This window comes from Carassius auratus, chromosome 11, assembly GCF_003368295.1.
Source record: "Carassius auratus strain Wakin chromosome 11, ASM336829v1, whole genome shotgun sequence".
In the NCBI taxonomy this organism is placed as follows: domain Eukaryota; kingdom Metazoa; phylum Chordata; class Actinopteri; order Cypriniformes; family Cyprinidae; genus Carassius; species Carassius auratus.
In genome coordinates, this window is record NC_039253.1 from 13,994,401 (window position 1) to 14,018,623 (window position 24,223).

General features: G+C 38.5%; 1 protein-coding gene across 2 annotated transcripts in view; it reads right to left on the minus strand.

Moving 5' to 3' along the window:
- The window catches only part of ephb2b (eph receptor B2b), a 132,204-nt gene that overhangs the window by 65,311 nt on the left and 42,670 nt on the right, over nucleotides 1–24,223 (minus strand). The window contains exons 2-3 of one of the 2 annotated variants that reach the window (XM_026275556.1): nucleotides 14,189–14,268; nucleotides 6,474–7,158 (exon numbers count right to left, since the gene is read on the minus strand). In XM_026275556.1, the coding sequence (XP_026131341.1) occupies nucleotides 6,474–7,158; nucleotides 14,189–14,268 (765 nt within the window). Of the gene's footprint in view, nucleotides 1–6,473; nucleotides 7,159–14,182; nucleotides 14,269–24,223 lie in introns of both variants that reach the window. The other variant, XM_026275555.1, reaches the window with a different exon arrangement.

A 24,223-nucleotide genomic window follows, 5' to 3' on the forward strand; every position in this document is an offset into this window, starting at 1 on the left:
GAACGTCTCAACAGGTGGAGGGTCTGCACTTAATCTTTCATCGACAATGCTATGTAGCTTAAAATACTTTCACCAAGAAAAGTCCCCAGTGCCGTTGCAATTGTTTGTGTTCATTTGATGTTTCTGCTTATGGGTATGCGTCATATATTTGTCTTTCTTTCCAGGTACATTTTTAAGCTACTGGAAGAAAGAAAATCTGTCAGCGGAGAAAGACAAAAACATGTTCAAAATATTACAAACATATTCCCTGAAAACAACTCTTAATATCAGTATTAAGATGCAGTGCTGTTTCTCAAATTAATTATTATGTTTTCAAGTCATTTGTAGATTATTTGAAAAGAAAACAAGTCATGTTTTTGGAGTATATATTCAATATGTCGGCTATAGTTACAGATGTATTCATAAAGTTCACACTTCTAACTCTGTATTCTATAGATTGCGTGGTCAGATTACAATTTGGGAAAAACGAGTATTGTTTGAAGAGTTAGAGCCCCTAACCGTGAACATGCCTCCTATTATGTCTTACTGAGTATTCTACTACCATTTCAAATGAACACGTTCTGCGAACAAGACCCTGTGTGTCTCCAGAGGGTCCCCCGTCTCATGCAGCTCGAAACGAAATCAGATCTGCCTTTATAAAGGGCATTTCTGTTAAAAGAACCTGGCTTGCTTCGTTTACTTACAGCGCCTCCCCGGGAAGACATTTAATATTGTTAGTAAAACGATCTCAATTCTCTAACAAGAAGCCAATGCCATCACAAGCATAAATAAACGGGTATGTTGTCAATATTTTGACAGACGTTACATTGAAGAATCGTTATCTGTTGAAAGTGCTGCCGAAGACTTAATTGAAACGCGCGTAATTACGCGCTCGTTCGTAGCGAGGTGTCTGCAAAAAGTGTTAATGGAGTTGTGAAAGTAGCTGTGAGACAGATCTTTCATCTGCAGATCTTATGACCTCCTGCAACCCAGAACGTAAACGGATACTGCAGCATCCCGGCGAACACATCTTTCACAAATCAATTCATTACTCCCGACTCTCAGCAGTTTAAAAAGTCCCTCTTTCTTGCATCAACCCATCCCCCGACCACTGACCACAGACCTGACATTGTCTCACGCAGTGGTATCAGCTTTCCCCTCCTGAGAGATAAATGGCTGGATGAATTGAAGGCAGACCTCGATCAAAACCGCTTATGTATAATAAAGTCAAACCACCATCAGTAACCTTTTTTCATCTTAAATTATTTTATATTGTTTTCTTCTAACTTTTTTTTCTAAATATAGTTTTGAGTCTAGTAACCCTTGAAGTCTTTATAAAGTGATTCAGTATTATAGACTGCATCCTAACTAGGATAGAGCAAAATTCAGAAGTGAAGAATTGGATTCCTTGCAATTAATGTGTGAATTGGAATTGTGAAATGGCCACATATATATGTCCATCTATGTATTTCTATATTTATGTAGTTCAACAACATTTTACACCAGGGTTGAACTTTGCTTGCAATACTTTTGCAGAATTTATTTATCCTGGTTAATGATACATTTTATATGCACTAATACGGTTAAACATTTCAAGAAGCATGATGCATTATACATTTACATATAATATTTAGGATATGCATAAATATATACATTTAATATGAAAAAAAATAATTATTATAACAAATACATTTAGAAGTAGATTTTATTTATGTGTTTTATATACTGTGCAAAAATCTTAGGCCACTAGTATTTTCACGTATTAAAAAAAAGTCAATTTCAGAAAAATCACTCCTCTTTAAAATATCTCATCCATTCTTATTTTTACTTCCTGCCCACCATCTGAATTTTGCACATTGAGAGAATCTTTTACAATTAATAGTAAAATCATTGTTTGGAAATGTAAACTGATTTTTCCTACTGACACACCACAGTAGGGATAGAAATAACTGATTTAAAACCATTTTTAACTAGTGAAAATACTAGTGGTCTTTGCATAGTACTGTATATATTAATAATTTAATAAAATTCCACTAAAAAATGCTATAAAATGTTGTTCATTTGTTGATTCATGACGTCTGTCTATCTGTACATCCGTCCATCCATCTATCCAAGCAACCTGAAGTTAAGGCGCTCGAGCTTTCAGGAAATAATTTAGTGTATTTCTGCTTATTTTCAAACATATCCAGCTATTTCCATATCCTCAAAACACATCCTCATCAAACACTTTGTCATAGTTTTCTCTAGTCCTAAGAGTGCCGATCCAAGGTGAGCACCAAAGACAATTTATAAGAGACATGCCACGTCCTCAATCCTCCATACAACTATATAAGGAAAACCCATAACGGCAAAGATGGCAGTTGTATGCACATGTCCCACCCCTCCCACTGGAAAGCCAATCATATGCTTTTAACTGTCAAGCCGGGAAACATTTAAGCCTATCATCTGGTTCCAGTGATGCGTGCGCACAGTTGAGGTTTTGCAACAGCGAGTTTGTGTGTGAAAGATCTGATGGAATCCACATAGAAGAGGGTGATAACAACGCGAAGCCTACCAGTTAAAGCATTTTATATTGTCCACAAATATGTTACCCGACATCCTAAGTAAAAGACACCGGCATTCTGGATAGAGACGTAAATGAAGTTGGTGTTGTGAACCCTTACGCATGCGTAGTAAAAGTATAACCTGTGGGGAAAAAGGCGTTTTAAACCTTATTTTGGGGCAAAGTCATCAAATATTTTCAGCGATTTTTATCATATTTTACTGCTGTTTCTATACAATCAGGTTTATATATCCCTGTGACCAGTGAAAGTGCAGTTCTGACTTTCAGCCCATTCATTTAGATAGGAGCCTGGTCTTGTTAGTCTGAAATAGCTGCCCAGAGGCATTGCCAAGATGGCGGCCGAGTGGCAGAACTTGCCTGAAAGGACTTTGTTAGCACTGGTGCCTCTTTAACATTATTTGGCATAAATCGCGATACAAGATGGAGAAAAGATATTATATCTGTACTTTATCACCCAGATTCGCTATCAGGTCGTGCTGTCATAAAATATTATGAACAATTCCTCAATACATTAATATTCACTAAGGCTTTATGAATATGAGCTAAATGCTCAGTGATTAGGATCATTATTCTCTCTGCTAGGAGTAACAGTCTTTTAGCAAAACAGTGACAGTGTGACATGCAAGGCTTTTTACAGCTTGTTTGATTTGACTAGAAGCCTCTCCGTTAGTCGCTCACAATTACATTCATAAACCCAGGTGTTTACAGAGATACCTCAAGTCCGAGCAGACCATTGGGATATTAAAATCCATAGCATTCAGTAAATTACTCGTATGTCAAAAACAACCAAATGTGTATAATTATATAGATTCTTTAATTTAGAGTAGACCGCTCAATGATTTATCGACAGGTGCTCCAGAGCAAGGATTGTGACCGTACTCATTAACTGGCATTGAATGCATATCGGCAGTGCGCCGCCCTGCTAGCGCTCGCAATGAGCGGCTATTATCACAGCTCATCCCAGCCTAGACGGGGAGCCGGTGTGGTAATTACAACCAGGCTTACGGTGTGTGCGCGTCTGTCTGTGTGAGTGGGTGTAGAGGCGGGGGGAGTCTGAAACACAGGTGGGCGTTTTATTGTGTCGTCTGTGTCAGCGTGGAGCCTGTCTGCAGGCTGTCGTTGCCGTGGGAACGGGACCCGCCGTCGGGGCGAAACGAGAGCTCCTGCTGTAGAGCGAGTTGAATTACAGGTGAGGTAGGCTGAAGGAGAGGAGCACTGGGGTTTGGATAAGAAACGATCAATACGCTCACACGCTGTGAAAGGGCCAGATTACATTGATGCTGCACAGGGATACTGTAAAGTGGGGGGGGGGTACAACCCCACTATCCACATCAACATGTTTGAGTTGCATGGGATATCACAGTGAAACCACAACATCAACAGCAGGCTTCAGCACCCCAGCTTGATAGGAAATATCCTCTTATATGTTTTACAATATACTTTTATATTGCAATAACATCAGACTCAATCTACAAAAAGAAACAACAAAGCAACTTCTAATTTAAGTAAACTTAAAACAATCTTTACATAACCCATTATAATAAATGTCATATTACCTGTGCCTTTCAGCAAGTAGGAAATATAGTAAAGTTATGAATCACTATGAATCCTTTAAACTACTATTTTTTTGTTCTTTGATTAACAGACATCACAGCAGCTGGGTTATTAGTTTATTTGGTTGCTATTACTTTAAGAACTGCCGCTGCTGAGTGGGACATGGATCTGACACGCACACTCGTAGTTTCATTCACGCTTTACTATGAAATGATACATACTATAGCGCGCCGCCATATTTGTGCATGCACTACGAGCACAGTTTAACAGCTCACAGGTCAGGAAAATTGATTTTTACTGACATGTGGCCTTACAAAATTCTCATCTGACCACATTTCATTGATCTCTGATGTTCTGCTGAAGCTCCCTTATCACCTGTCAGGAAACGGTTTGACTAGTACATGGCGCTGAGGCGAAGTGGAGTGCATGTCTAAAAAGTCTCTAGTTTGATGTGGTCGTAAAGACATTCTGCGTATAAATAAATGCAATTCTTGTCAAGAAAAAAGTGACAGAAGCAGCAGTTGTGAATGGAGTGGCCGACCCTAGCTCCGCCCCTGCGTTAATTGCAGAGGTGGGTAGTAACGAGTTACATTTACTTCGTTACATTTACTTGAGTAATTTTTCGGGGTAACGAATACTTTTCGGAGTATATTTAAAGATGGGTACTTTATACTCTTACTTGAGTACATTTTTTGGGAAAAATCTGTACTTTTACTTCGTTACTGTGGGCGACGCCCCTCTCGTTACTTTATCTTAATGCAATAAATGCTTTAGTTTATTCCAAACGCGCCGTCTACTTTTCTCTGGACAATGAGCGATGCCCATTCGCGAATGATTCATTCTTTTGAGTCAACTCTGTTCAAAGGCTTGATCAAACCAATTGGCAAACGAGTGAATTGGTTCATGAATCAGTTTGATTGAGTCGTTCAGTTCCATGCTGCACGTGCTGAGCTCTGAAGCGGTTCACTCAGAGTTGTAACGTTTAAGAATATTAGCAGCGTTGAAAACGGGGGTTTGGAACTGCACTGAATTGAAAGCTAATCTGCAAAGGCTATTATTTGCTTGCGATGGAGATCCTTATTAGATGAACGCGTGTGCTGTCTACTGTTTAACAGGTAATAACTTGGGCTACATTCGATTACATTACACGATACCACTGTGACATTAGTTTGTTGTACGTGTGTGGCTTATAACAGGTTGAATGCAGCTTCCAAAAGACAAAGAATAGCCGATTAAGATTTTATTAATTTTAATACAATCACACCAGTGCGAGTACGTTCAGCAAGTCATATCATCAGCTGCTAAATTCAGATCTGTGATCGCTTGCTGGCGCTGAGCCAGAGACAGACGCGTTTTACAGCGCTGCGCATTATAACCAATCACACACGGTTCTGTTGAGCTTTTGAATGCAAAGGCCAATCAGAGGTGTTCCGATGAGTCATCGCTGAAATGCCGGTGCTTCCTTCACTCGCTCACTTACTGAATACCTCTTTCTGCCGAATTCTCTCGTCAGAAACAACAAAGTGCAGATGTGTGTACGAATCTATAATTAAGATATTGATTTCACAGTGTTAACAGTTTCAGTGATTTTAATGGTAGTTTCTGAGAGTGAATGAAATCTAGACTGTCAGTGAAAATTATGTTTAATAATGTAAATGTTATTTGCTCTCTTTCTGAACAATGAAAGATTAGTAGCAATATTTATATCACATTAATTTTCAATGTTAAATTCACATTTAAAATAAAGTCAGTCGTATTAAAAATATGTTATGGCATGATACCTATATTTGTTACTTAAATAGACAGGGTTTTATAATAAATTACATAAATTAGATTAAAGGCTGATGAAATATATACATTTATACACACACACATACATTACATACATTTTTTGTCTATATATCTATATAAAAAAAGGCTCCGTATATATGACCCAAAGTAACTAGTAACTAACTACTTGAGTAGATTTTTTATCCGATACTCTTTTACTCTTACTCAAGTAACTATTCAAGACTAGTACTTTTACTTTTACTTGAGTAAATATTTCTAGAATTACTTTTACTTTTACTTGAGTAAAGTTTTTGGGTACTCTACCCACCTCTGGTTAATTGTGTTAAATATTTTTAACGCCATTAAATTGAAAATAAAGCTGCATTAACGCACTAATTTTGACAGCACTAGCCTTTTTACTAAAATACTTACTAAAAGTATGAGAACATGGTAATATGAGCACTGAAAATAAGACAGATATCAAAAAGCAAACAAAGACTTTTCCGCTCCTCAGTACTCAGGGTCAGCAGCAGCTTTGACCTTAAAATGAAAAGAGCTTTGTGCAACATGACAAGACCACTACACATTAGCAGAAGGGTGTGCTTACCTCTGCAAACAGTTCCATTCTCCACTGCCTCGTGACCTGCTTTACACATACAGCGGCCAATAGGGACCATCCACTCTCCATCTCCATTACAGTACAGTTTAATGGGAACGTCGACCTCCTCTGCATTAGGGATGCACTCTCCCCTCGCCGACACCAGTGAGGTGCTCTCTGCTCCCGAATGTGTCTCCTGAAATGCTGCTCCGTTCCGAATAGTGCGAGGACACTTCCGGTAGAACACCCGCACAGCGATTAACGACATGCACCCACCGTAGTCCTGGAAGGCTAGATAGAAACCGTTACGGGAGACGGGACCAAAACTGCGAACCTCTGTGTTAATCTTCATCACACGTCCGCCCAGGTCTACTTGCGAGAAACTCTCATCTGCTGCGATGGTATCCACCTTGATCCAAGGGTTTTCCATCCATGGAGGATGGACTTTAGTGGCCGTGTCATAGTCTGATTCAAAGTAGTAGAGGTTGAAAGTTTCCTTGCAGGAACCAGGGACTCCTGGGATGCTGCTGCAGTCTCGCACGGAGAACTTCATCTCCACATGAATACGCTGAGCCCCTCTTCTTCGGATATACTTGGTGCGCACCCAGTTATTTTGGTTGGCGTGGAAGACATTACACACCTGATAGGTACGAATGGTGTTCATGTTCTCATCATAGCCACTCACTTCTTCCCACTATAAAGAGAGAAAAAAAAGAAAGCAAAGGTTTAAAGAGGGATTTTACATGCATCTTTTCACTTATTTTGGCCTTTAGACCAAGATAAATTAAATTATGGTTAAAACTATTTCATTTCATATAAAAGTAAAAAAACAAATTAATATGCAGCTTCCATTTTGGGGAAAATGCTTTATTTTGTATCATGGTTAATCTTTAGCCTAACTAATCTTTAGCCTAACTAAAAACTATTTGTATAAATTCGTAAATATATAGACATACTTTTGGTTTACAAATAGTCAATCCCTTCTTACATTTAGCTAGATTGTAAAATGACCTGACAGCAGAAAATATCATGTTATAGACCCGTTTGTATCTCTGCATCAGATCTCTGGAGGGCTTTACGAGCACCTGAGCCATTTTCAGCCGCTTTCCCCATATGCACAGTCCAAATTACTGAGCACAGGAGGAATGAGGTGGGAAAGAGAGCAAAATTCTCCTGCTTGTCTGCCAACAGGCCCTGGCACTGTCATACAGAGAGCTGTCTTTGGCTGGGGTTGTCTATAGACCCCCATGTGACAGTGCCGAGAGATTCGGGTTGGTATTTATTTTTTATCTCTCTTACTCGCTTTCTTGCGCAGTATAAAAACTATATACTATTAATATAGCTTACATAGAGATAAAGATTATATATTTGATATTCACACATTCATTTATTTTTGTGCTGCCTCTTTTGTGTCTTCAGGCAGCTTAAAAATTAATCCAGCATTAGCATAATTAAATTATTTCCTTTGCAACAAGAAAACAACAGAGCATAGTTAAACAAACATGCTGATTCAACAGTTAAACTAGAAAAAGGGCAAATAATAATAAAAGAAGAAATGCATTAAAGGGATAGTTCATCCAAAAATTCTCACTATCATTAATTTTAAACCAGAAGAATTTTGGTAACCAAACAGCTTTAGCAACCATTGAATTCCATTGTACACGCAAAGAAAAGAGAAGAGAATTACCCTTCAGTTGACCTAGTGATCATTAACGTAACAACTCAGAGTAGTGCATAAAAAAACTCCATCCCACTAAACATTACAAATGTAAGATAATCAAATTATACGGAGAGTCAGTTGATAGAGTGAAAGAAACTTCTTGTTAAATTTACAAGTATATATTGTGCACACTAAAGCATGAAGAGTACATGCACCAGGGACTTCACTGCTCGGCCTAAAGTGACTCCAGATGACTCCATTGCGGTTTTCAGCCAACTTGCCTGCGATCAAGCCACAGGCTTTCAGCGCTAAACAACTCAAACAGCAGTCGCAGAAGTCTTGACCTTGTCCAACAGGGAAAGCCCTTTTCTTCACCTTAAAATAAGGTTCCACACCATAGCTTCGAAGCCCAGCAACCCTCCCATAATCACCCTCCCCTCGAGTGTCTTACTCTTCACTTAACAGCTGACATAATTTCCCAAATTAGTTGCTGCTTAACAAGGATTTTAACAGAGTTTTGACAGGCTGGGGGAGAAAGTCAGGCCCGTCCAGGACCTCCATTTTATCAAATGATCTTGCACTAATTAAAGCAGCTTTCTTTCCTCGCAGCTTTTGTTCTTTATTCCCATGCCCCTATTATTTGGATGAGATGAACTGAAATGATTCTGGATAGGACTGTGGTCATTAACACTTGCACAGTGTTTTGTGTATAAAATGAACTTTTCCATCACTTCGGTTCAGTCCTTTCAAGCAGCCAGATGTTTCTTGGGTCACTGGCAGCCATTGACCTTGCCACCTTTCTTAAGGATGACACATTCTTCCATGAACCAGAGAGAGGGGTGAGAATGAAGTGTAGCTGAACAAGAGAAGACGAAGTGCAGAATCTTGTTGTTTGTGGTCTGTTCTTAAAAAGAATTAATAAATAAGCAATGTCCCTAGTGAGAAACTGAGTAAGCGAGTATGGAATGGAAAGGATTGGGTTAAAGACGCTCCAAACAAATGGCCTTTAAATGGAAGGCCTCCCTTTGTGCTGTCTCGGCTTCTCTGTCATTCTTTCATCAGAGGCAAAGAGGAGAACCAAATGAGACATAATAAGAGCCAAGCGATCAAGCACTGAGTGTGAAATTAAAAGAAACATCTCAATTTCCAAAGGTTTTCACCTGAACTTTCAGTATTGTGTGACTCAACGGTGACCATGTGTTTTAAGATGTAAATGAGGGATTCAGCTCAGACAATATTTAGCTATATGGCAGGTCAGCACTTCGATTTGTTAAATAAATAAATGGTAGTGAAAACTGAAAAGTAGAGATCTTTTTTTTCAGCACAGTTATTCAGTAATTAAAATCAATCACTTTATTTATTAAATGCGAACAGAGTATTTTGACAGGCGAAATATAAATGAGACAATTTAAAATGCTTATGGATTTAGAGAGGTGATTAATGAAACACCATTGGTACACTTCATTCTGAAACTGTAGATAATGTGTAACATTCTTTGGAAGCCTATGTTATGAGGTCAGAGCCTTCCGCAGTGGTGCACCACTCGTGTCAATATTAATTGGAACTCAGATACAAAAATCACAAACACAATAAAGTATAAAGGCTCAAGCTTTGCTTTGAGGGTCACAAGCAAATAAGGAGAACCCACTGAGACTGCTAGTGCAGAAACCTGAACCTCAGTCCACTGGATGAGAACACACCTGGGACTTGTGTGCCCCACATGGTCCTGATCTGCAGTCTTTCAGTAATGACAAGACAGACTAAATGGAGTCGGTGTTCTTCTATTACTCTACTGTCCTGTGATAGTTCAACTAGATATTGCAGGCAACTAGATATTCTTGACTATTATTATAGTTCATAGTTTAAATCTGAACAATCCCTGGTTCATTCATTTTAATGCCACTTCATTACTCTGAAATTTGAATTCAATTCTGAATGGTGCACAACCCTGCTAAACAATAAAGTCTGGCACATAAATCCTCTCAAACTATGTGTGGTCCACCTGGGGGAAAAATCAGAACAAAACATCCTGGTAAGAATCTACAACATAGGTATTTATCAAGATAAAAACAGTTCCTGCAAACGTTCTGCCCCTCCATCTTGCTGTTTCTGAATGTAAGGCTGTGTCCTCCCTGAACGTCCTTTAAGGAATCCTCAATGATGATGATAACACTTTGGCAAACAGAATGTTTTAGCTACATGAATAATCTCATGTAAACAGTCGCTTCAACACGGCGAAGTTACTCATTTCAATAAATCATGATAAAAAAATAAGTAAGTCAAAAAGCAAGTGAAGTGAATTAAACTTGTAACTTGCACTGGGAAAAAGAGCCCTGTGATAAATGACACAGTGTTCTTGCAGACAGAAGTTTAGAAATGATAACTCCCCCGCCACCCAAGACGAGAGAAAGTTCACAACCGAACTGTGATCTATAAGTCTCCTAGACAGAGGCTTTCCCGGATAGAGCGAAGGCACGAGCTTGTGCTGAATTATGAAAAAGGATCGCTCCAGGGGACGCAGAAGTTGGCCACGATCAAGCTTTTGTGTTATATTAATTGTGCCACTATGACAAGACTCTGAACTTGTATTTGGACTTCAGCGTCTTTTACAAATAAACTGTCAGGACCTTATGAAGTTTACATGAAGCCAGCAATTAAAGCTCTCCCAGGGCTGTCATTTGTATTCGAGCATTTATAACTAGTCGAGCGGTGCTGATGAGTCCTTCAGTGAAATCTGCTGACTCCACATCTCGTGGCGAAGCACTCCTTGGACTCAAAGAAATACATAGTAAATCTGCATAAATAAATAATTCACACAGAGGGGCAAAAGGGAGCATGTATGACAGCTCCTGAGGGAAAGTTTCCCAATTTGCAGTTGTGGGAAATCTGACAGCATCGCATTGAGACATTTGTCCTGAGGGGACGTGCGGGACAAATGACATCCGGATATTTCAGCTAAAGTGCAGTGGGATTACAACCCTAAGCGAGATACTGAGCTCCCCACTATTAGAAAGATTGACAGAGGGAGAGAAAGTGATTGAGAGAGACAAAAAAAAGAAGGCGACCTACAAACTAAGCCATCTTTGGCAGTCAGCTTCAATTACCTCTATTCACTGGTAATGCACAACATGTGAAGAAAGACAAACAAGCTTCCTATTGCTCCTTTAACCCTTGTGTCTATCTATATGCATGTGGATCATGTTTACATATCTCATAGAAATCAAGGACATGGCAAAAGTGTCATGCTGCCAAAGGACTGCTTATGCAATTCTGGCGTGTGACCACACAAAGATTTAATACCCTGATGAGGGAAGCCTGAAAAAGAATGATAAAATGTTGGTTTATAGATCAATCCACAGTGGTTTGAGCTGGTTTCAGGACATTTTTTGAACCAAATGATTTTCTAAGGCTTTTCTGATTTGCGGTTTGCATCGGTTGAAACGTCTAATGTAATGCCAATCAAAAATATTCAAACTACATGATTTTATGGCAAGTTATATGGGTTGTTTACCCACCCTAATGAACTATCCACCCTGGGATATTTTGAAAAATGTAGTTTTGGAGCCCATTGACATTTACTGTGAGTGTGGGGGGTAGGGGGTGGAGGGCATTTAAAAGAGGCACTCTTCAGAATTTTCCAAGACAATAATACAGGATTGAACAGGCACAAGGGTGAGTAAATGACAACCATTTATAGTTTTGGCTGAACTAACCCTTTAACAGAGGGCATTTGTAAGCATGCAACCCCCCCACAGTATCAAAGTTCACTTCATTGTTCATTATTACTTGCAAAACAGACAGTAGCAGATTATAAGCATGCAAATACAGTCACAGATGATTAATGAGGGAGTTCTGATCTGGACCTGGAGGCAGTCTAGTGAGGGCCGCACTATCACAGTGATTCGTTACACAAATGTACTGGCTTATTTTCATGTTCTGCATCAGTAAGCCGCAAGTCTAGATCCATGACCAAAACATAGTTGGAACATGGTGACATTTACACACTTGTAATGTTTCCTGCAATGCTGTTCTCTGACTAAGCCGGTAATTGCTTAATTTGCAGCCTCGTGAGGATGTGCACACACCATAGCAGTTACAAATCAACAATATGTCATCCCAAATAAACTCTTTATGTCCTACCAGTCTTTACATAAAATGCTCCCAGTGCTGTAAAACAACTGAAAATTGTGTTTATATACCTTTTAACGTGATGAAATAAGCATTTATGAAGTGCCCTTGAGGAAAATGAAAATACTTTAAGCTTGTTGTTGATTTAAACTGTGAGGTTAAAAGAATGAAGAGGTTCACATAACGCCGCTTGAATTGCTCTCAAACTTAACCTTTTCTCTACCGCTTACTTTCTTGTTGTTTTTAAAGTAAACATGAAGAATGTGTCTGATTCTATTAGGCTGCTGAAATCAATTGCTGAATGACTCTTCAAATGGGTCTTCAAATGATAAAACAATATCTGAAATAACAGAATTTGAAAAGCTGAAGTGATGTGCAGGTCCAAACAAGCCTCTATGTAGTGGAGTACTAAGTACAGTCGAACATAATAACAGCAGAAAGCACATGAAGTAAGCACTCCTCACACCTGGCTGTGATAAAGGGTTGCAATAAATATTTCTTTAATGTAGTTGTTTATTACCATAATTACACTGTTCTATGTTCCACCTGCGTTAAACATCACAGGGTTTAGTATAAATTCAGGTCACAAATGCGTGTGGATGAAAGCATGAATGAGTGAACGAACCACATCTGGATTTTTTCTCCTTGACAGTTCAGCAACAGGGGTTTGTTTTGCAAAGCTATTTGGTGGCATGAAAGTCAACTGTTGATGGAGCGCTCTATATTTTGACTGACACTGATACTTTAGTTAAGCCCACAAGGCTCTGCAGGGGTGTAAGACAATAACCTAAGGCCTTTCTCTTTATAAGGTTTACAATATCCCACCTGTTTAGTGCTTCTGTGAGGTACTGCCATTCACCGACTAAAGTAAAGTGTGCTGTGTCTTCCTATGACTGTTCTCTATATCTCATTTAATTTAAGAAAATGTAAATTAAAAATTAAATTAAAAATTAAATTCATGCATTTAGCAGACGCTTTTATCCAAAGCGACTTACAGTGCGTTCAGGGTATCAGTTTTTACCTATCATATAAAATGTATATGCTCTTTGTAAATGTGTGGCGTCAGACAGCAGAATAACTAAAGAAAAAAAAATTAATCTGATGGAAAGTTGGACAGCTCAGCAGCATTCCTCACTGAAGAATCCATTTCCTCTGAGATGCCGAGGCCATTTTAGACATCTACCGTACGTTTCTGAATGTGTCAAAACAGGCAATATGTTTTGCATCTGAGCCATATTTCATTTCACACTTTACATTGAGTCATTCCATCTAGCTATTAGCTGTGGCACTGAAACAATTTGGTTTTTGAAGTTGTTTGGTTAAACCTTTGCAGTTGTAAAGATGAAAAAGATATGGTGACGCAAAGCTCGGTAATTCTTTTGTTATAGGGGAAAAGGAGTGGTGAATCTTATTGAATCCAGAGCCTCAGACCCGGAGACACCGGACCTCTTTGTTCTTTTATATTGATTGCTCCAATCAGCACAGAAAAAAAGGCTGCATGCCCTAAGGTTCGAAGAGAAGATGGTGAGCAAAATGATATCTGAAGAACTTTGAAGTTGCTCAACCACACTGTCAGCCTTCTATCCTCTTTTCTTGCTCCACTTTTTTAGACTCTCTCTCTCTCTCGCAGTCTTCCATTTTTATTTTACTGCTTCCAGACACATGGAATGGTATAATTTAAGCCATCCCCATATTTTTCTTCCTCTGATCCATTGGAAAGAACATAGATCCTGGTGTGGGGGAGAAGGCGATTAATTACTCCCTGACTAGTGGGTGCTGAGCAGGCGTGAGCCTAGATGAATGAAACATTGTCTTTATGGCACTATATGGTAAGGATTCACATCCAGTTTCTGTCACAATTGCTAGAGAAGAAGCATTAATGTATCGTTTCATGCAACCTCAGAAATCTGTTAATATAAAGAAAACTTACGCTTACACTGCTGTCACCTGTTGAGGACACTGGATATACTGTCCAGCCAAGCTCTGCGGTCGCTGTGGTGGAGTCCATCAACATTTCTGTGGAAACAGGAGGAAACATATAAAGGTTAAACAGGATATGTCCGGGTCACATTTGAGTTCTTGCACAGATTTCAGCCAAAAAAACTGTAGCAATCTATCTTTAATCTTCAATAAACGGAGCGAGGGAACTTGCTACTGGTGTCTCCAGCATTTCCAAGAGGTTCCTAAATTACAAATAAACTCAGATCGGCTTTTATCCTCAGTCTTTGCCTAAGGAAATGCTGGGGAAGTATAATAAGCTATGAATATTTCATACATTTTTATGCATTAACATCATTCTTTATCCAGACATTTATAGAGGCTTGCGATACCACTTAACCAACTGCTCCATAAAATACTATCAACACATTGGACACGAATCAGCCTTAAATCTGTTTCAATATTATAGCCGTCTCCAGTAGTAAGGATGAAAAATGCAGTAAAAAAAAATCAAAAAGGGAGCAGGAAATAGTGGGTTCTGCTTCCCTGCTGTGTGATTCAGCCAAGATATTTTAGAGACAACAGCCCACTATCTGGCTTCACCGCTGCAGAGGTTATATGGGGGTACAGAATGTAGGTTAGCAGTTGGACAGCGATGAGAAAACCACTAGAGACACTTTCAATAATGATATGGCTGCCTATTGATACTGGGAATAGCTAATCTTTCACAGACTTTCATATGCTACTGCAGGGGAATGTGCACGGATATCCACAAATATGCATATTGCATCGTTCCAGCCATGAGAGAAGCGGAATTTGTGTTCAGACTGACTCCTCTTATCACAGTACACAATTTGGGACACCATTTATGGGCGTACAGAATGTGAAAGCCCTGTAAAAAGTCAGTATTTTCACGCCGAAGGGAATTTGGTATGCTCGTATCGCATCCAAATTCGAAAGCTGGTTTAAAACAGATTGTAGTTGGGTTTCGATTATTGTGACTAAAGTATAATTCTGATGCCGCCCAATATTTTTTAGATGGGGAAAAATGTAATATAGTGTGCTTGTCTCTGCTGCTAAATCCACACAATTTTATACATAAACCGAATAATGTGAAAAAAGCAGTTATGAACTCGCCAAACAGGCTCAGCGCTGCCTCTTATCAATATTCAGCATGGATATAATGGCTTTTAAATCAGTTCTCACTCACTGAGCTCCTTAAATAGCCCTCTGTGCACATAAAAAATTCATACACTCTTCTCACCTAGATAAAACATTAATATTCTACAGTTTGTAGAAATATAGGGACATGCATTTTATGGAGAGCAGATTTAAGAGGCAACTGAAAAGGGAATGATTATAATCAGATGAAAGATGACCATTTGCTTCAACAGAAATCAGCCCAATAATGATTCCGTCAGTTACCCGAGCTGCTCATTGTCAGGTCAGACCTTCAACCAACAAGATTAGCTTGGCTTTCACCAACTATTTCTGTGCTAAGACTGCTAGGTTGGGGATAAAATATAGTTACTGGAGGCCAGTTACTCTACTTCTGCTGATTAGTTGGCGTTAAAGAACATCAAGTAATTGGGGTCAAAGAGAACACATTTTGCTGTCTGGGGTCCTTAGAGGCACAGGGATGATAGCTCTCAGTTCAGATTGGCCGTCAGTCATCCCATGTGAATAATTCATGTTATCACATTGATGGCTTAATTAATTTCCTCTAGTAATTAGAGTACGACTAAGTTGTTGAACTTTTGGAGGGAATTAGATAAAGGAGCTTGATAGAAACGGAGGAAGTTTGGGTTTTATCACAGTCTAACGCAGCTGTTCCGACTTCCTTTTACAAGCATCAGCGTACAAAACGTCTTTCAGAGGCTCAGCTTGAAGCCAACATAATTACTAGTCTTAGCTATTGGAAATACTTATTCATTTACAGAATTTTCATTAATCTTGCATTAGGCTATTTGATCGTTTTAAATGTGTTTTTGAATGCTGGTTGCAATTAAGACGAGGCCTTGAAAACGACAGCAATTTTTGAAGGAAAACAGTAAGCGTACCGTTTGAGGCTGTGCGTGCGGAGGAATGCAGCTTTTTGGGCATGTCTCTATACTTCAGATTCCCTGTGAGTCTGAATCATATTCCAGGAAAAACCAAAGCATTTAATGAACAAACTACAGGTGGGTCCAATTTATTTTAAAAGGACATATTCCATCTCGAAGCTAAATTACATTTGATTACCACTAAACCTAGAATTTACACACAGTCTCATGAAACTTAGTCTGCATGTCCATTCATAAAAACCAAAAATGTGGTCAGTTGGTACACAGAGGTACACAGAAGAAATAAAAATGCAATCATAGCTCTTAAACAAAGGAATTGAAAAAAAAGTGGCTAAGTGAATTTCCTAACCTCATGCTGTACTTGTGGGCATGTGGTTCTTTATAAAGCATCGTGAGTGCATTGATAAGCAGTGAGGTAAATGTTTTTTCCCCTTCATAAGCTTTATAAGCTCCTGCTTTTTGCAGTCTGGAAGAGTGATGCACTGTCTGTCCTTTACCTTGCGATGGATAACCCTCTCAACCAGAGGCCTCTGCTTACGCAGAGCCAAACTGGAGATTTATGACTCCCTGCAGTTACGGCCGTACTTCACTGTTACGTCTTGCTTCCAGCTCTTCATCTTCTGTGACGAGGTAAACCAGAGGTGTCAGTCGGCTCCCTGGGATTCTCTTGTGGACATTTTGAAGAGAGTAGTGGATGTGGCACCATGAGGACTGAATGTGTTTACACTCACACCATATCTGGACGTGACAACACATTCCAACCCGGGCCTATGAATAAGCTTGAGTCATTGCACAGTGATATCTCAGCCATTGTAAGACCCAGGAGGACACGTGAGTTTAAGCTTTTCAACAGGAGTGATTTTTTTTGGAACTGTGCATTTCCCCAATGTGAATAAGTGATGGTGGGAGGAGCTTTCTGACAGAGTAGTGAGAGATATTCTCTTATTATGATGGAGTTCAATGCCTTTTGCTCATACGTTTTGCTCATTTTAGTGATGTTTTACCAGAGTTTGTGGTCCAAATTTTATGCATTAATAAGAAACAACGACATGTACTGCAATGGAACTGAAAAACGAATTACTTTCATGAACCTTGTAAGTGAAATAAACGCATACAGTGCAACTAGTATAGCTGCTTATTTTAAAGGCACATTGTTTATTTATTTTAAAAGGCACATGAGATGCATATTGTTTATACAAATCCTAGGGTTGGGTATTGTTTGCATTTTAGCAATTCCGATTTAGATTCTGCATATCGATATATATATATATATATATATATATATATATATATATATATATATATATATATATATATATATATATAAAGACAAAAACTTCAATGTCAAACATTTATTCTGTGTCTTTATAACATGAGCAAAAATTAGCAGCCTAAAGAATACTTAGGCCTACAAGAGGAACTTTTCTATGCTTTTAAAAAAACAACTAAACTAATCTAAATGTAAAATATTGTAAGTGTTAAAGACAAGTAAACAGTTAGTAATAAAATTGGAACAATCAAATCAATTATCAATAGCATAAATACATAAATACAACTGAACCCAATTTCAGTTACAGAAACTGTAATTAAAGGTTTAAAAACTGCATAGATTTATTTTCATAAATTAAATATAGATTAATTAATTAAAAGTATTAAATATATTCAGTCAAGAAGATCCATTTTTTTTTTTTTTACTTTTTTTTTTTTTGGATTTTGGAACCGGTTTTCAATACCCAATCCTAAATCAAACAAAGCGTTTCTGAATCAGAATACAGTCAAATCATGCATTATGTATTGATAACCCAAACCCTGGGTTTTAGGGCACCATGGCATTCATTTGAAGGTTAGATTGGCCAGTTGTTCAACGCAAGGCTGTAAACAAAAGCAGTCTTTGAACACTAGTCTACATTAATTGATAGGAAACAGGATCCTTTCAGACCAGGGATTACCACCGGGTAGATTGATTGGTCAGTAGCGATGCTCCTGAGACAGAAAAAGTGGCACCTGTTAAAATCCCTACTTTTAAAAAGGCCACAGAAAGTTATTTGGGGAACACTGCCGTGTAAAATGGCTACATGGATCATTAACAGGAGGGTCTGTTTATTTGGGGAGGCGATTAAGGTTTGAGCTGTAGACCGCAAAATGCCACACACACACACACACACACACACACACTGGACTCTGTACCCACTTCACACAGTCATAGATATACATTCAGTGACCTTGAATCTGGGCCTGTTTCCAAATTTGCATCAAGAAATGTCGACATGGAATGATAAATAGCAAGCCTTTGGATGATAATTCTATTTCCTAAAAATCTCTAATATCTGTAATACATGTGTCTGATTTTATATACTCTCCGGAGAATGCTTCCGGAGAAACTGGCTGGGCTGACTCTAACTCAATTACGTGGGTGGGCTAGTTATGACAGAAGACTAAGGTATTGTTATTCTAAAACTTGCAGAGGTGGATATGCAGAGACTGACTGAAACATTTTGGCAGCGAATGCCTAACAAACCTCCCCTCGCCCTTGGATAGCACATGACAGTGCTTCAAACAAGCAATGGCTTCCAAACAGGTCAAATTCACATCGGTGACTCACAACCAGCAGCCAGAAACACTGGTAGCACTGCTGCTAGCAAATAATTTTACATTTGTTCATTGTGGAAGATCCAATAAATTTACCAATCTTGGTTAATGTTAAATTATACATACCACCATTCAAAAGAATCAAGTAATGAATAATTAGTAATGAATAATTAATACTTTATTAGTACTACTAGAAATTAATTATTACTACTTACTGTATGTTTATTTAAACCATAGTCTTAACTAATGAACTCTACTGTAAAGTGTTACAAAGCACTTTGGACACTAATACCATACTGATTCTCAACATGCCTTATTATTTTGATAAAATAAAGGCTAATGATTATGATTTTCCCACCCCAATATAAAATTAAGCAATCTATGAGTAACTGCTCTATTCTCAAGTTTGTCTTGATGAAGAGGAGTATGGTGTAAGATTTGCACATCCTTTGATATCAAAATGTACTGGCACAGAAACAGGCCAGTAACTCTAGGCACATGTTCCAGCAAAGATTAGAGAAGTCATCTCACTACGCAACCATTTGTTCTTCACGGGCATGTAACCTCACGCTGTTCTCACCAAGACACACCTTGGGTCAGGAACACATCAGATTTGAGACAAGTTGTTAGGGCATGTGACCGATAACCGCATTTTTGTTGCCACTATTCAGCCCAAGCTAATACTTTTACATGACAAGAAACCACAGAAGAGGTAATTAAAGCAGAATCGATGCAACACTAGAATCCAGCTGCAATTTAGCAAAGTGGTCCGGAGAAACCATTTTATCCGAGTGGCATGTGTACGTGATAATGACGTTCATATGTCACGTTGAAGGGCAGAGGCCCCAGCGGTTGGAATGATGAGTGAGCTTCACTCCGCAGCTCTGAGGTGCCCCTAGCCATCCAGAAATCTTTCAGCACAACAAGGGTCAATTAGGTGGAGCGCATATAACCGGCGCATTACAGAATAGCTTTGTATGGTAATTGAGTCCGTATGCCAGAGCATACGGCACCCATAACGTGCATGAGAGCAAGGCTTTAATCCAGGAAGATGGCAGATACCCAAACCCCACCAGCATTACTTCAGGGGATTGAGAAGAAGAAACCAGAATCTGTTGCACTTTAGATAGATTAATGAACAAGATTTATGTATGCTCTGGGATTACCGTCGGGCTACTAAATGCTGAATTTAGGGGTTAGATGATGATGATGAAGATGATGTAGGAAAGTGTGGAGTGATGTGGCAGGGCAGACAGAAATAAAAAAGTGGACTCAGCCAACAGAGAGTATCAGTGTGTTTCAGAGGAAGAGGAAGCGGGCGGCCGATTTTGGCAGCACGCGGTTCCTTGTGAAATATACTACCACACAGTCTGCGGAGCGTTCCTGACTGCTTGACACAATGATGTAGCTCTGAATTCCCAGGGTTCAACACTGGATGGGGTACCATAATTCTCCATCCTTACAGAGCCGACTAGCACTTTATTCAAGACACTAAAGGTTGAAAAAGAGTTATAGCAATATAGAAAACACTGCACACTTTTTATTTCCCAATCACACACATTGACAGACAGCTCCACACACACACACACACACACACACACACACACACACACACTAAACAAGTGAGATGTCCTTGGCTACTCTCTAATTCGTGTTTGTCTCAAGGCCAGTCCCTCAAATCAATCCAAGCGCCTCTTTAGCAGCTCGTTTAAATGGGTTAATGTTTCTTCAGTGAAAAGCTTAATTATTTACTTTGAATGTGCCTCACAAGGGGACCACGAAATGGTAATTGCAAGCTGCACTCGCACTCACTCTTTCCTTCTTCAAGCCCTTTTTGCATGTAAGGATCCAGCTTCACATGATTGGCTGTGTCTGACAACACGATGGAGAGAGCTGACAGACAAACTGCCTTTCCAACTGATCACTACTCCAAAGCACAAATGCTGGACCTTACATCATGTTGGATTACCAAATCCTTTTCTTCCTGCCAACCGTTTAAGTGCTGGGGTCTTTCCATGTATCGAAATATGTTTTTGCCGTTAAGGAGGCTAGATGGTGTGCCGCCAACTTGTGAGATGCTAAGGGCTAATGTGTGTGTTTTGGTTTTCAAAGAACACCATTTTTAAAAACCATTACAGCCTCTGCAATGTAAATCAAGTGTCATGAATGAATCATTCTACAGTTTGGTTAAATAAATATACTAATGTGAGCAGGAAGATTTTGATTTGAAAGGACTTCACAAGGAATTTAAATAAAATGAAATTGTTACTATTAAACCGCATAAGGCAACGATTTTTACATTAAGAGTGAAACAAATCTTAATGTGGTTTACTTTATTTCCACAGTCGCATATTTTTTTGCATTTTTTGGGACAGATAGTATTTTTTCGAACTAAACAATTATATATATATATATATATATATATATATATATATATATATATATATATATATATATATATATATATATATATATATATTATTATTATTATTATTATTATTATTATTATTATTATTATTATTATTTATTATTATTATAGTTTTTTTTATTAATATCTAATCAGAAGCAATATGAGATCGACGAAAATCAAATGACTTCTGCTCCAAATCTTGCAGCACTATTACTAGCAGAGCACTGCAATTACCAGGAATAGACAGCATACTCATTTGCAAGATCAATAATTTCTGAAGGTGTTGCATCAAAGCGAAAATACCTGTGAGGGAAATATCATGGTAAAGAAGCATAAAAAAAAATCTGTATCAAACTGACAGGTCTAGAAACATCATCAGTTGATGAAACCGATAATTGCATGCACACTACTCCTTGCCCACAGGCCATAGACCAAAGCAACGACAATTAAAAATGTGTACACTGTGCATCCATGAACACAGAGGAATCCAATTTGTCACAGCTGTGTGGTTTGGAGGTTTTGCTGATGCCTTTCTTCTGGCTGAGCGCGGTAGGGATATGCCTCTCCTGGGCTGTTTATACAGCGTAGGCGCTCTGAAAAAGGGATGTATGCTCTTGTCTCAGTGACTAATGACCAGAGATGCATTGTTTTCTGACTTAATCTACATTATGACAGCAGAATAGAGATACTGTACTACTGTATGCATTTGGAGAAAGAGTTGCACATGGGGACCTTTCTTCAGGTTGACCTATCAGCAAAGTAATGTATTCCAGTTGGATCTCTACCTCTACAGTTTTATCTTGTATTGGGAGTTGGATGCACTTTGAATAACCCCAGCAGAGAGCAGATAAAGATAATGCATCCAAGAGCTTCATTCCTCAGAGTGTCCTGCAATGAAACCAACCATGACCCCATTTATTGTTGTGCAAAAGACAATTCCCAAATAAACCCACTCTTTGCCCGTGTGATTACATTAACCAGTCAATTCAGCTTGGCCATTAACCTGCCAAAACAATGATTTACTACCCATTTTATGAGCTTTAAGAGCCTTTAAAACAATGAGTAAAATTTGCTAACATTCAGTGTAACTCTCTGCTGGGATCTTCTCACTGGTATGGGATTCCCAGGAACCTCTGTGAAAAAAAAAGCTTTCTTGAAGTGGAAACCACAGATGGGCCGCTCATGAACTGTCAGAAACCGACGCTGCTCTACAACACCCTGTTATGTTCTAGCACCAACTGCAAATAGATAAATATTCATAAGAGTGAAGCAGACGTGTAGCTACAGGTTTCCTCTCTTGGATATCCTTGTGAATATTTAAATCTGGTCATAAGGGACCATAGGCTTTTCTAGACTCGCAGGGTTAACCTCAAACAGGTTTGATCTCCTTCTGCTAGCTCTGGACAGGAGTTACACTGCTACGCATTGATGCATTTGGCAGATGCTTTTATCCAAAGTGTCTCTCAGCACATTCAATACATTTTACCAGTGAACAGAATGCCTGATCTGCTATCACCATGCTGTACCAGATTAAAAATTATTGGTTTGGTGTTGCTGTTTGAGTGGTAATGATGTCACAGCACCCTGAGGCTGAAAACAGAGGGTGTACAAACAGACCATCTGACACATGCTAACTAGCACTTCATAAATAAAAACTGTTAAATATGCAAAGAACTTCCACATTAAACCATGGTTTCTATACAAAAAAAAATAAAATAAAATAAAATAGAAAATACATTTAGCATTTTTCATAAAAAAAATATATAAAATAGACATTTCATACCTTAATGAAAGAACATGTAGTGTTAATAAATAACACTGATTTAAAACCCACCAAAAAAATCACCAACAGATGGAAATTTGGAACAGGATTTAAATTTGAGGAAAATTAGTACTCATTTTAAAGGACAAAGAACATTGTCTCAGCTCTGTTCTGATAAGGTGAGAAATATTGAGCTGTAAATGTTTAAAAATTGCCAAATAAGTAACACAGGCTCACGTACCTTAGTGCCTTTAGTGACAGTCAAATAATGTAATCAGCTTGGCTGTACACTGAGCATTCTTAACCACTCTCTATTGCAAGTTATTTGACCTTATATGAAATACTTAGCTTAATCAATTTCAGAGATAAGTCAATATCTTGCGGGTTTTGTTTTCAGATAAAACCAGCGAATTGAACACAATGTTTTAAACATGAACATGACGCTCCGAAGAGTTTTGAAATATAATAGTTCCAAAAGAACACACAAAATGGAACTAATGTGAGTCAGATTTTATTTTGCATTACTTACTTATGAAACACACTTATGTTTTGCATTAAATGCAGAAAATCACTGATGGTTGACTGAAAATATCCTTTTAAAACAATACAAAATCACACTGCTAATCAAGGACGCAAAATACTACCAAACTTTTCAAGGCCACAAACTACACTATCAAACAGAATATAGAAAGCAACCTAAAATATTAATTAAGTTTAACCAAGTCCAAAGAATTGGCATGGCCAAAAAAATAAATAAAATAGCACAATGTACTACAAAGTAGAGTTGATTAAGAAGTCATGCACTGATTATTTTGAACATCCAGTGCGTGCTTGGATGGAGTCGGTGGCGTCTGCTTTCATTTAAAAAGGGTCATCATCACTAACCTTGGAGTAAAAAGAACCAAAGCCAAACATCAAACAAACAATAAGGCTTGAGTCTAAAAATATGAATCAAGAAACACTTCCTGTGAACATATGTTCAGTTTAGGGAGACACCGCAGTTAACATTAACACCTAGCATATTTACCGCATGCTAATCAGCGTTGCAGCTCAGCGAAGGTGTGATGAGAAGCCATTTAGAGCAACAGATTTTACAACCGATAAAGAAAAATTTAAAGTAGTGACCTGCTGGGCTAGATCACACCCTCAAATTACCCCCCTGAGTAATCCATAACCATCTCCTGAGTGCAAATTATTCAATCTGCTACA